We start from the raw sequence: 14,116 nt of genomic DNA, 5'->3' as shown, positions 1-14,116 counted from the left end.
GCGGGCTCTAGAGTGCAGGCTCAGTAGTTGTGGCGCACGGGCTTAGTTGCTCCACGGCATGTGGGATCTTCCCAGACCAGGACTTGAACCCGTGTCCCCTGCACTGGCAGGCGGATTCTTAACCATTGCACCACCAGGGAAGCCCCTGAGAAAATCAGTAACTGTTAACTCTCTTGTTTCTCCCTTGATTTCTCAGCACAGTCTATACAGTGCTTATATTAGCCCTAACTACTTCCCCTTTATGTTCACCGGCTTCATGATAGAAGCTGAGTCATCTGGCACGTGTTTCCCCTATGTTCCCGGCATTCTTCTTATCTCCTTAGCCTTGCTTCTAATCATAAATGAAGAGGGAACTTGCCTTTTCTAAAGCTAACGTATTCCTAGGACCTGGCTTTATTATTCTAGTACTTTCCATATATACACCAGAAAAAACGTTCCATAATAGTAGACTATGACTGTGTGCTCACCACTGTATCTCCCAGTATAGGTGCTAAAGGAACACTCGAGGAATGAGAGAGTGATCTATCCTTCTCCATAGACTCCTCCTTTTTTTTGTCATCAAACTTGGCCCAACTGTAATCTGTCTTAGGATCCATCGTCTGTTATCTGGTCTACACTGCAAGCTCCAGGGTAGGGACCCTGGCCTCCTCATTCACCAGCTCAAGGTCTTTGCATTCAGTTTTCTTTTTGCTCAGAAGACTCCTCCTTCTTCCTGTCACTGTTCTTTTCCCAGTCCAGATGTCACTGCTGAAAGTACCTCCCCTGACCTTTCTATCTAAAGTCATCCCAGCCTCCCTCTCTCAATCGCATCACCCTGAATTAAGTTGTTTATTTTCTGTCTCTTCAGGAGGACAGAGAGCTTGTCAGTGGTGTTCAGGTCTGTATTCAGAGAATAAATCCTGCCCTCACTTCACTCTGCTATACCTTTTAGCTACCATCTAATTTTACACGTTGCTTTTGCCCTTGCCAGGAATCTCCTTATTTTCTGCTCCTTATTCTCCTTATTATTCTCCTTAGTTTCTAATCATGTGTACAGAGGTGCTTCTCCTGGGAGGTTCACCACATCATGAGAATATGTCTGGTCCTGTTCAGAAAGTGTATGAAATCCTTTGGCTCAGTTTCAAGCATCACACATGTTAATGTTAACTCCCAGCAGCCTGAGATCCTGACTTCTAACGTGAACTCTGTATGTGAACTGATTACTTCTCTCTGCCTTAGCGTACTTTCCAAAACTTGGCCTGCTCAGACTCAGAGAAGTTTCCTGCTCCTTCCTCTCTGATAACTTTTTGGATTTCACACTAGTTGGCTTGACAAGGGACTACCATTTCCGCACTTCCTAGCGGTGTAAGTTCACTACTCTGGCTCCTCCTACCCTGCCTCTTCTGTTGCTGTTCAGTCCCTGCAGGGCACTTCTTGCATGAATGGTCTACCTCTGCAACCTCTACTTCTTATTCAACTATTCTGTTTCAATTTCTTTTTAAAAAAATAAATTATTTCAAGCATACAGAAAATTACAGAGAACAATTTGAACACATGTATGTACCACCCAGCTCTAGCAAGTCTTCATATTTGCTTTGTCTTTTTTGCAGAGTTACAGCTAAAAATTACTCAGGAGCCATTATTTATGACCCATCTCCTGACTTTAGCACTCCTGATTGCCAATTTGCCTAGTCATCTTAATTTGCAAAATTTTGGAATTAAAATAAAGTACCTTCGATCCTCTGCTGTGGTCTTCTTATTTGGATTAGTTTGGGCCCCATTTGGGAGTCCTCTTCCATTTATGGTTGTGCCACCAGCTTGAGTTCTGGGAGCTGTCTTGTTTAGAAAACAGTTCTGGGGAAGAGCCCTTTTCAACTTGGAGTCCAAAGTCCGTGCATTTTGTTGACAGCTGTTGTTGCATTTATTCCCTTTGGCTCCATTTGCTCTTATGCTAGGGGTGCTTGGAATGACTGAGTTAAAGCTGCCAACTGTCAAATTAGGCCTCTGGCTTATGGTTTTTGATTTTTGCAGTACATATGATGTCCGACGTCTACAACAAGGCTGCGTGGGTTTACGATCTTGCTTTGTGTTTGGATGTCTGTTGTTACATCCTCTCTGAAGCACTTTGGGGTATGTGCTGGGTTTGCCATGTTTTACTTTCTGTTCAGTAACAGTGCATGACTGTAACTTAGTTTCATTTGGTCTTTCATACTTACCCCTATTAACCTTTATATTCTTTATGTCCTTAACCACTGTTTTCTTTGATGCCTGAGTCCTGTTAAGTGTCTGGACAAAGTGAGAGGAAACTGTTTTTGGGGGTTTTCCCCCTGGTCTTGCAAGATCTGTTCCTCTAGAGAGTTGCTGAGACTTCTCTGGTGGAATCCTGATTTGTGTTTCTTCAAGAAATTGTTTATTAACTCTCTTTTTCAGAACAGCACTATTCACTGACCTTTTGCCCAAGACTTCTTTAGTAGGAGCCATACTGCTCTTGGTTTGATTAGTTTTTGGCTTACTTACGGTGCCTAATTCAGGATTTGGCTTCCTCTCAGAGTCTGGTAAGATTTGGGGTAAGTTCTCTTTATTCATCTCTTTTAGACAGCTACCCAAGGATTCATTTTCAACATGGGTATTGTCCACAGAGTCTGTACATTTAGCAATTCCTTGTTGTGTTACCTGCTGCTTTTTAGTTTTCAATTCCTGTATATTAAGCGACCCCATGTTTTTTCTTGACAGTTCTCCAGTAGTGGATAATCCAAATTCATGCTGTTGTTGACTACTTCCGGAAGGCTTACAGTTTGGGTTAGAAGAAACACATTCTGAAGTGAGCCTTTTTTTGCCCAGAAGTTTTGGTGGCTCCAACTTTGGCCTCTGGGACCCTGCGATACTGGCAGGTCTGGACTGATGTTTAATGCTGATGGGTCTTGTAGCTTTGACAGGCAAAGCAACATGGCTGGTAATATCCTTTTTAGGCCTAATAGTCTAAAAAGACAGAGAAAGATATAAAAAAAAGTAAACTCATAGCAACAGTCCACTAAAAACTAGTTATTGTGTTTATAATTTCATTTAAGAAAACTGAATCCTGAGAAAATAAGACTCACTAATAGATGATTTTTATAACTGGAGTTCCTATTAGAAATATATTAGAATCTTTTAGCTTGATAGAATTCAGCAGAGATGCAGTGAACACATAAAAATTGCTGTTTAAAAAAAATAAATTTGGCCCCATCAAACAAGTACTTGCTGAATGCCCATTATAACCAAATGAAGTGTCCTTCTAGGGACTCTGGAAAGATACATACATAATAAACTTATGTTAGGGTACCTCCCAAGTTCCTCCTAGTACTTTGTGTTGCTACACTAGTTTTCTTAAAACAACACTGCCTTTGTAAAGGTCAGAGTGTCACTCAAGAAACTTTGTCTCATCCTGGAGATCAGTGGTATGGATATGTGGTGGATGCTGGGAGTCCTGAGATAGTCTGGAACAGTTCTGAATAAGTACCTAACATCTCAGCAGAAAGTCAGTCACATTTGTGAAGTCAGGAAAGGGTTTTAAGGTTAGATTGTACATTATTAACAAATAAGTATTTCAGTCATGTGATTTAATTTTGGATAAGAAAGGTAGGACTAGGTTGCAGAGAACTTTTAAAGCTAGGGAGGGGTGTTTAGAATTAATATGGTAAATAACAGGGACAGGCCACTGTGGATTCTGGAGCGTCTGCATTGAACGCAGTTACTCAGAAAGGAGAATTTGGCAGAGATTTGTAGACTATCCAGGGAAAGATATGGCAGTGCTAGAGTTACCGTTCTCTATTTTTGGTTTGATAATATGATGAATAATCACCATGTAAGCTTTGTGAACGTGTAAAGGACGTCTGTAACTAGAGCCACTTGTCCTTAAGGGCGAAGAGATGGCCACCCTAGGATGGCCTGGGCGTGTGCACTGTTGCTCATGGGTACTCTAGGGGAGCGCTGGGGGCGGGAGGCAGAGAGACAGACGGTGTGCTCACGCGGCTACAGCTGGGTTACTCCTTGAGCCCCAACATTTACATTAACCTCTGCTCTCCCCATTATTGCTCATTACTGCTTACTGAAGAGGCAGGGATGTTGGTATAAACTTTCCAATTATGTGCTATTCCTTACTTGTTCTTTTTTGTATATTAAAAAAAAATCGAGATATAATTTGCACCCCATTCACCATTTTAAAGCGTACAATTCAGTGGGTTTTAGTATATTCACGAGACTGTACAACCATCGCCATTAATTCCAGAACATTTTCATCACTGCAGAAAGAAATCCCACGTTTGTTAGAAGTCACTCCCCATTTCCTCCTCCCCACAGATCTGGGCAACCAGTAATCTATTTTCTGTCTCTATAAATTTGTCTATTCTGGACATTTCATATAAATGGAATCATATAACATGTGGCCTTTCGAATCTGGCTTCTTCCACTTAGCATAATGTTTTTGAGATTCACCGTGTTGTGGCATGTATCAGCACTTCATTACTCTATTTTTTAAATAATAAACTTTATTTTTAGAGCAGTTTTAGTTCAAAGCAAACTTGAGTGGAAGTACAGAGAGTTCCCGTATATTCCTTGTCCCCACACAGGCACGTCACTACTTTTTATGGCTGAATAAATATTCCATTTTATGGCTATATCACATTTTGGTTATCTATTCAATTGATGGACATCTGGGTCATTTCCACCTTCTGGCTATTATGAATAATGTTGCTATGAATATTTGCTATAAGTTTTGTGTGTTTGTGTGTGTGTGTGTGTGTGTGTGTATATCTGTTTTCAACTCTCCTGGGTATATATCTAGGAGTGGAATTGCTGGGTCATATGGTAGCTCTATGATTAACTTCTGAGGAACTGTCAAACTATTTTCCAAAGGTACTGCACCATTTTACATTCCCACCAGTAATGCATAAGGGTTCTAATTTCTCCATATGCTCCCCAACACACATTATCTGTCTTTTTGATGATAACCATCCTAGTGGGTGTGAAGTGGTATCTCACTGTGATTTTTATTTGCAGTTCCCTGATGTTGAGCATCTTTTCATGTCCTTATTTCCCATTTGTATACTTTCTTTGGAGAAATTTCTATTCAGATCCTTTGTCCATTTAGAAATTGGGCTGTCTTTTTATTGTTGAGTTGTAAGAGTGCTTTATTTATCCTGGGTACTAGATCTTTATCATATATAAGATTTGCAAATATTTTCTCTCTTGTACAGTTTTTTTTTTGTGTGTGTGTGTGTTATGCAGGCCTCTCACTGTTGTGGCCTCTCCCGCTGCGAAGCACAGGCTCTGGACGCGCAGGCTCAGCGGCCATGGCTCACGGGCCCAGCCGCTCCGCGGCATGTGGGATCTTCCCGGACCGGGGCACGAACCCACGTCCCCTGCATCGGCAGGCAGACTCTCAACCACTGCGCCACCAGGGAAGCCCTCTTGTATAGTTTTTATATCTTTATTTTAGATCAGCCTGGCCTTGCTAACTTACTGTAAGTGGTAGAACTGGTCGTGCAGTTAGTTTCAAGCACTTCATTGAGAGAAAAACTAGGCTTAGAAGAGTCATTAGGCTAGCAGAATAGCCTGCAATCAATAGGCAAATACACACCATTCGAGCTGGTAGGGATTTTGGAGATCATTAAATTGAGCCCCTTCATCTGAGAGGGAACGTGAGCTGCCCAAGGTCAGGCAGGGTGTTAAGAGGCAGGGTTGGGGATAGAACTTCAGCCTCTGACTCCTGGCCTCAGACAACTCACATCAGATAGATCTGATTAAAAAAAAAAAGAAACAAAAAAACAAAGACAGAATGTACAAGAAGGAACAAGTGACACAAACTGAATTTGGTCACTTCATTCTGTACATATGGAGCCAGAGAAGGGAGAAAATTCACAAAGGATATGACTAGGGTTTAAATCAGGAGAGATTTACTGCATCTGTACTAGGCACTGTGCTAGACTGCAAGGGGATACAGATGAGAGAAGATGACACATGCCCCTGAGGAGTGCTAACAGAAAATTATGATACGAAGACATGAGGGCTGTAATAGGGCTGGGAGGGATTGTAGAGCTCATCTGATTGGTGGTTTTCAAGCATTTTTGTTCATATACTCCCAAAATAATTTTGACAAACTCAGTACCTTCCTATACTTTTAAAAGTTAAGAGCTAACATTTTGTCATTGTTAGTTTAAATAGCTACGAATATGTAATTTCAGGCACACTGTCAATATTGACATTTCAAGATGAAATGAAATTTGATACCCACTATAACCCATTTAAAAACTATAGAAACATACTCTTCTTTAACAACTGAAAATATAATACCTTTCTTTTTTCTCCTGGTCTGTTCTCATTCCAGTTCACCACAAAATTTTTATACTAGATATTTGTGCTTAGAAGTTTATAATCCATTACCCTATCATACTTCTCAACAAATATATGTCTATAAATTTACCTTACTCTGTATTTACCATAACTATAAATAATTCAGCAAAAGAAGATAAATGTTACCAATTTTGATCAATAATTATTAAACATAGAAAGTAAAATACATTTTCATAAAGAAATGGAAATATCTCGTAGTGAGTTGGCTGGAGCTTCCCCCCACAATTAGTTCATGTATTCACTGGAAGACATTCTATTATTTATTGCTAGAATGAGACAGAGGTCTTCATCAGTTTTATTCCTTTGGCTTTTTAAATAGAAACACAGAAAATTTGTTCACATTATCAAGTAGATGGGAATAGAAGATGTTTTGTTACAGCAATTACAGTCAATTCTTTGAACTCATCCAGAGGCATATGCTAAAAGTCATACAGTGATCTCTCAGCAAAAAATTATTTTTAATGTTCTTCCACATGACAATGTTGAATGCAAAGAACTCGAAGCTGCTTGAACTGCAAAAGGCTTTCTGAACGTCACCACCATTATTTCAAACTGTCCCTTGATTTTGTACTGTGGAGGTACATATTTCCATCCTAGGGCAAAACAAGCAGAGAAAGAACTGAACAGTGGAAGAAGGATGACAGGGAGTGTCAAGGGAGGTGGGAAAGGAGAGACTGAAGCACATTCGACGGCAAATCAATTTTGGGCAAAAGCACATACGGAAGTTGAAGATGTGGAAGTTGGTTCTGTTAAAATGTGTACCTGCTGAGTTTCGTTTCTTTTTATGGCTGAGTAATATTCCATTGTATATATGTGCCACAAAACTGAGCTATTTGTAATGAGGTGGATAGACCTAGAGTCTGTCATACAGAGTGAAGTAAGTCAGAAAGAGAAAGACAAATACTGTATGCGAACACATATATATGGAATTTAAGACAAAAAATGTCATGAAGAACCTAGGGGTAAAACAGGAATAAAGACACAGACCTACTTGAGAATGGACTTGAGGATATGGGGAGGGGGAAGGGTAAGCTGTGACAAAGCGAGAGAGAGGCATGGACATATATACAGTACCAAACGTAAGGTAGATAGATAGTGGGAAGCAACCACATAGCACAGGGAGATCAGCTCGGTGCTTTGTGAGCGCCTGGAGGGGTGGGATAGGGAGAGTGGGAGGGAGGGAGACGCAAGAGGGAAGGGATGTGGGAACAGATGTATATGTATGACTGATTCACTTTGTTATAAAGCAGAAACTAATAAAAAAAAAAGAAAAAAATTGTGTACCTGCTGGAGATGCTTTATGCACCTCCAGAGGAACATATATCCCAATATGCAGACACTTCTAAATGTGCTTCAATCTGCATTAACTCAATCCTTTCAAACAACTCTATGAGAAACCTCCTATTATTCCCATCTCACAGATGAAGTTAAATAACTTGCCCAAGGTCCCTGAGCTAGAAAACAAAGGAGTCAGGATTTGGACCAAGGCAGTTTCTTAACTATTATACATTATGTTTCTCAATAAATCCAAGAGGATGGCTCCAAGGAATCTTTTCAAATATGTTAAAACTCCTGATAGGAACAGAAAATGAAACACTTCTTTTGTGTGTTCCTTTGTGTGCCAGAATGAAACCTGAAACAGTTATGGTGAGGCTGTTAATTTCAAATAGTGAGGCATGGTAACAGTACACTAAGAGTATGCCAGAAAAGCTTCGTTCAGGTCCTGAGTCTGACCCTTATGGCTGTATAAATGTGGCCAATCTCCTTGAGCCTCAGTCCTCTCATTTGTGAAATGGGAATAATAATAATATCTATAATCTAGGAAAGGTGCTATAAAGTCCTGGTTTTTGCAAGATAGTTTTGATTTATGCCTGTTGGCCCAACATATTAATAGCACTTCCTTTTACTCTCAAAGGTCTCTGGACATTAAATCATATGACCACCCTGCTTATAGCGTTGTTTTGAATATTAATTGAGATATTATATGTAAGGTGTCTCACCCAGTATCTGGATAATAATAATAAGTACTCAAATGTTAACTCCTATGGTTATGGTTTTATCAATTGTGAAGCCTTATACAATTGTAATGATGAGTTATTTGCCTAGTACGTTGAGTTTCTCCCAAGTTCCATAATTGCCTTCCCCACTTCATTTTTATCTTCATTACTGTGATACCTACCATAAAGGGTAGGTATCACCTCATTTAAGAGATGATTTACTGAAATCAGTATTTTCAGCTTCGAGTGAACCTTCTGGGAGCTCTTAATGAGGGCCCCTTCCAACAGAGTTTTTAAGCCTTGCATGCTATACCAGTTCAATCTTCCTAAAGCAGAAGTCTAACCCAGGGGCTTCCCTGGTGGCGCAGTGGTGAAGAATTCACCTGCCAATGCAGGGGACACGGGTTCGTTCCCTGGTCCGGGAAGATCCCACATGCTGCAGAGCAACTAAGTCCGTGCACCACAACTACTGAGCCTGTGCTCTAAAGCCTGTGAGCCACAACTACTGAGCCCACATGCCACAACTACTGAAGCCTGCGCGCCTAGAGCCCGTGCTCTGCAACAGGAGAAGCCACCTCGATGAGAAGCCTGCGCACCACGACGAAGAGTAACCCCCATTCTCTGCAACGAGAGAAAGCCTGTGCAGGAATGAAGGCCCAACACAGCCAAAAAAAAAATAAATAAATAAATCTATATAAAAAAAAAGTCTAGCCCAGTAATTCTCAACTGTTCACATCATCATGCACCACTTTTGCTTTCTATGCATTTTCTATCCTCCACAGTGTCTAATGATGTCATGTGTATACATAACATATATAGTCTACATATGATATATACATGCCTATGCATATAGGTATATATGTATATGTGTGTGTGTCTGTGTACATTTAATGACCGAATCATTAAAATTTATGAAAGCTGGCACCAATGTCACACTTTGGGCAACATTATTTCAATTACACTTTTGAACTTAGATAAAACTATGGTTTTAAAAATTAAAGTTGGGGTTTTTATTGATTATTTTATTGCAGATGAAGAATTTGGGCCATTTTCAGGAGGATAATTTCTCCCATTTAAACCTTAAGTATGTTAGGATCTTTTTATCATTCCATCCACAGTCTAGCTGAACCGAACTGACTGGGAAGCACAGGCTTGTTACGTACCTTGGAAGATCCAACACAGATGTTCTCTTTTAATGACTACTGAGCTATTTAACTTCATGGCAGCATACCAAAGTAGTTAAGACCATGGGCTCACAGCCTATCAACCTATTAAGAGATTAATAACCATGTGACCTTGGGAACTTAACCCTTCTGTGACTCAGTTCCCTCATCTGTAAAATGGGCTACTAATAGTCCTACCTCATAAGGTTGTAAGGACTCAAGGAGTTAATGCAAGTCAGAAAAGTGCCAGACACATAGTAAGTATTCAATAAATGTTAAGAGGACCAAAGTGCACTTAAAGATTTGTTTTGGTTAATAAACTGAACTATAGTATGTTGTACTTTTCAAAAAATGACACTATTGCTTACTAAACCAAACTGTTCTTATATTTATGTAAATACCTTTGCAAAAGATGTTCTTTAGGTTGTTAACATGTTTGTTATTTGTATTGCTAATCATCCAAAACGGATATTTTTTAAAAGACTAATTTCTACTTACAGATTTAGAAGGTGGAGGATTCGGGCAATTATTCTTGGCTTTTAGATAAGGCCTATAAAAGATGAAATAAGATTAATTCTTGGTACAGAAGAATCAGCAAGGCTTGGGAAGTACAGTGATTAAAAATTTTTACAGTTAGAATTTTAAATCATTAGAATTTCCATATATGGTAAAAAAATTCAAAAATTATGATTGATAGAAAGTCTCCTTATCATCCCTTCCTTAGTCCTATTATTCTACTCCTCAGTGACCACAACCACTGTTGCCCATTTTTTTCTGTGATCCTTTCATAGATGTCCTATGCATAAACATAACATTCTAACAGTATTAATAAAATACGTGTTTTCTTCATATCTGCATAGTCTTACTCATTGGAACATCATTCCGGGAACACTGCAATGTGCCAGGCACTAGAGATTCAATGCCAAATAAGATAATTAAATGCTTCTTTAAAAAGCTTGCTTGTTTTCTATGTCTGTGAATCTGTTTCTGTTTTGTAAATAAATTCATTTATATTAAATAAACTATAAGTAAGAAAAAAACTTGCTTGTTTTTTAAGTATCTTCAAATAGTGAATTTTCAGGTGGGGAAAGTGATATAAATAAAAAATACTGAGGCACATATGAAATCTAGTTAGTGAGAGATAAAATGCAAAAAAAGAGAAAAGCAGAGAATTTAGACTCAATCTTCACAGATCATAAACTGACAAGACTAACAGGGACTTTGATCATGACTTGATGCTTGTTTCTCCCATCTTGGATGTAAGTCCTGGGAAGGCGGGGACCGCATACCTTCAGAAGCAAGAGTGACTGATACATTATAGGTATTAAATAAATATATGTTGACTACATGAATTAGGTTTATTTAATCAAGGAAATAGAGTCGAGTAAAAACCCAAAGTAAAAAGAAACTAAAACAAAGGGTGAAAGCTAACTTTGTAAAAATTGATTTTCAAATAAAAATTTAGCAACATGCTGGGTAGAAAAACATATCAATGCTAAGGCAAGTGAGATAACACCATTTAGATGACAAGATGTTGACAAAAGATCAAAGTGAAGCAGTCATATTCTGTTTACCTCAAGAGTAAGTGCTAAGAGGAAGACCAAAGAGCACTGTCAGGCTGGAGGATGTGGGTGTGCAGCTTATGGAGGATGGATTGAACCGGCTCTCCTGCTTTAGAGAGAAGCACCAGAACCAGGATCATTCAACTCCTCGGCCAAACACTGCCTTCACAAGAATCACTCTCCCAGGAAATGCAGCAGGGAGAGGAAAAGCTTGCAGCATTGCAGGTGATATTGTAGACCCTCCTCTCCCGCCTTTGGAGACTGTCACAGTAGTAATGCTTAAATCTTTGCCAACATTTTTGTCACGGCTGGACTGGAAATGCCCTTTTGGAATAATCATAGGATCCCAAGGCAAGTCTGAGTAGACTGCAAACAAAAGTGCTATGTGTTGAAAAGGCTTGAAGTTGCTATTAGCAACCAGGGCAACGGAACTTGCATAACCGAAACTCACTTGGTGTTTTGGCACTTCAGTTTTCCCTTGGCTGCTAGGTACTCCTGGAGCTTTCTCTGCCGCTCTTCTGCAAAACAGGTGAGCAAACAAACGCGTGAGATTCTAACCAGTTCATTTATATTCTAAAAGATGACACCTTTCTGTAATGATTCTGGATTTGGACCATAAAGCTATAAAGTCCCTAGCCCTACACATGTGCCTCCAAGTTACCATCAACATCAACAATATCATTTATATGCCACATACAAAGCTCTTCACACTTATATTACTTCCTTTCATCTGCACTATGATCCTATGAGGTATTTTACAGTCCGAAATTTGAAGAGGATAAATGATATGCCCAAAGTTACCCAGATAACATGTGGCTAAGCCAGGATTTGAAACCAGGTTTATCCAAACTCAAAGCCCTTGCTCACAGCCACTGTTCTCAGCTCCAACACACCAAGCTTTGCATGAAGGAATTCTGTCACTGGCCCACCTAAGCTGGCAAGCCCGGGCCTTGTTTTATTAATCCCTTCTAACAGGCATGATGATTTTTGCCCCCAAACCTTTACACGGTTTCCTTTGGGACTAAGGACCAAAATAGGCCAGATTAGGGGGTTCATGGCAAACATCTATCCATATGGTGACTTTCTAAGCAAGGCATCTGTGAGGGAATGAAAAGTCAGTATTTCCATCTTCAAGAAGTTTCAATCTAGTAGTGGAGATAAAATAAACACAGTAATAATTACAATATAAGACAAAATCTAGGTGCCATAAAATAGGGTCAAAGAAAGAACTATGGGAGTCCAGAGGCAGAGACTGGGTGAGGGGACTGGGTGGTTTGAAAAGGCTAAAATTCAGTAATGGTTTAAAAAAAAAAAAGCTATAAAAAAGCAAAACAACTCAACCTCATTTAAACTGAGTTGCCCTGTGTTTTGGGGGGTTTTTCGTTTTTCGTTTTTGGAGTATAATTGCCTTACAATGTTGTTTTAGCTTCTGCCGCAGAGCCAAGTGAATCAGCCATTCGCATACACACATCCCCTCCCTCTTGGACCGCCCTCCCATCCCACCCAACTAGGCCATCACAGAGCAGAAGCTATCTATTTTCCACGTGGTAGTGTATTTATGACCTGTGTTTTCATATCTGGCTCTGATGCATCCCTAGGAGACAGCTGTGTCAAGAGGACTGCTGGAGGCTGAGAGATGGGGCTGGAATCCCAGCTCTGTGACTTCTACCAAGTTACCAAACCTTGCTGCTGCTGAGCCTATAAAATGGGGCAGAAATGCCCATCTTGAAGGGCTGTTGTGTAAAGTGCCTAGAACAGTGCCCGGGTCCCGGGAGACAGTCAACATGCATTATTACCGAAACCAACAAAACACTGTACGCATTTTGGAGCAGGTGGCAGGCACCTGAGCAGGAGTATGCTGAAAGTCAGCAAAGGGCTCCGGGCACATCTAAGAGGTCAGAGAGCCCGGGACCCTCAGCCTCCGCGCACGTTTAACCCATCAGCTTCCACCAGGGCGCACGGGCTTGCGAGGAGATGAGCTCCGCGTCGGGGTGAGACCCTCCTTGACAGCTGTCACAACTCGGGCGGCCGGCGCTGCCTCGAGGGCCACACCCGGGCTCCGCCTGCAGCCAAATATGGGCCGCAGGAGCGCCTGGCTTCCTACTGACTGAGCCACCCCGGGCAAGGGGCCTCAGGTTCTTTACCCAAACAATAACAGCTTTTTGCAGAGCTGCTGCGGATGTCACTGGGAAGATGCCTGGGAGGCACATGGCCCCGCGCACACCCTCCCCGACCCCTGGCACCGACTTCTCACCGGGGACGAAGGGACGCCCCCGCCCGTAAGACACAGCGGCTCGAAGTCACACTCACCCGCGGCGGCGGAGGGATCCGGCAGCGCCATGACTCCTCAGCAACAGTTCTTCTTCAAAGGCCGCGCCTGGAGTCAAGACCGGCGCGTCGCGCGTGCGCCCACTCTCATTGGCTCCCGTGGGTTTGAAACCCACAAGTCGGAAGCGGAGGAGGGCGGGACAAAAGGAAATAGGCGCTTTGTGGTTGGCTCTGCCAGTCAAATCACCCAGGGGGCCCTTTGATTGGAAGAACGTACACTTGAACGGGCAGTTGGCCCTGAGGGCGGCTGGTTGGGTGGGAGGAGAAACCCCCCCTTTTAAGGATGCGGTTTCTGGGCTGTTGTGCTGTCATTTACGCAGAAGGCGGCGGGGATGGGCGATGGGGAAGCACCCGGGCCCCACAGACAACGCCTCCCCAGCCCCCTTAGATGCTAAGGTTCACATAAAAATAAGATAAAACCAAAATGATGAATTTGGCGGCTCCACATGAGTGTACATCTCCACCTGTTATGGGTCTCTAAAGCTAAAGGATCTTAGGTTTTTTTTTTTTTTTTTTTTTTTTGCGGGCCTCTAACTGTTGTGGCCTTCTCCCATTTTAGAGCACAGGCTCCGAACGCGCAGGCTCAGAGGCCATGGCTCACAGGCCCAGCCGCTCCGCAGCATGTGGGATCCTCCCGGACCGGGGCACGAACCCGTGTCCCCTGCATCGGCAGGCAGACTCTCAACCACTGCGCCAC

At 41.6% G+C, this 14,116-nt stretch overlaps 1 protein-coding gene across 1 annotated transcript in view; it reads right to left on the bottom strand.

The window, feature by feature from the left end:
- The window catches only part of CKAP2L (cytoskeleton associated protein 2 like), a 31,491-nt gene extending 17,984 nt beyond the window's left edge, over window positions 1-13,507 (bottom strand). The window contains exons 1-4 of the mRNA XM_081254865.1: window positions 13,402-13,507; window positions 11,543-11,609; window positions 10,028-10,079; window positions 1,712-2,958 (exon numbers count right to left, since the gene is read on the bottom strand). Of these exons, the coding sequence (XP_081110991.1) occupies window positions 1,712-2,958; window positions 10,028-10,079; window positions 11,543-11,609; window positions 13,402-13,432 (1,397 nt within the window). The 5' untranslated portion in view covers window positions 13,433-13,507. The remainder of the gene's footprint in view (window positions 1-1,711; window positions 2,959-10,027; window positions 10,080-11,542; window positions 11,610-13,401) is intronic.
- Between the last annotated feature and the right edge of the window lie 609 nt (window positions 13,508-14,116).

Source organism: Mesoplodon bidens (assembly GCF_964165515.1).
Source record: "Mesoplodon bidens genome assembly, chromosome: 14".
Taxonomy (NCBI): Eukaryota; Metazoa; Chordata; class Mammalia; order Artiodactyla; family Ziphiidae; genus Mesoplodon; species Mesoplodon bidens.
This window is presented reverse-complemented; position numbering and strand designations above follow the sequence as displayed.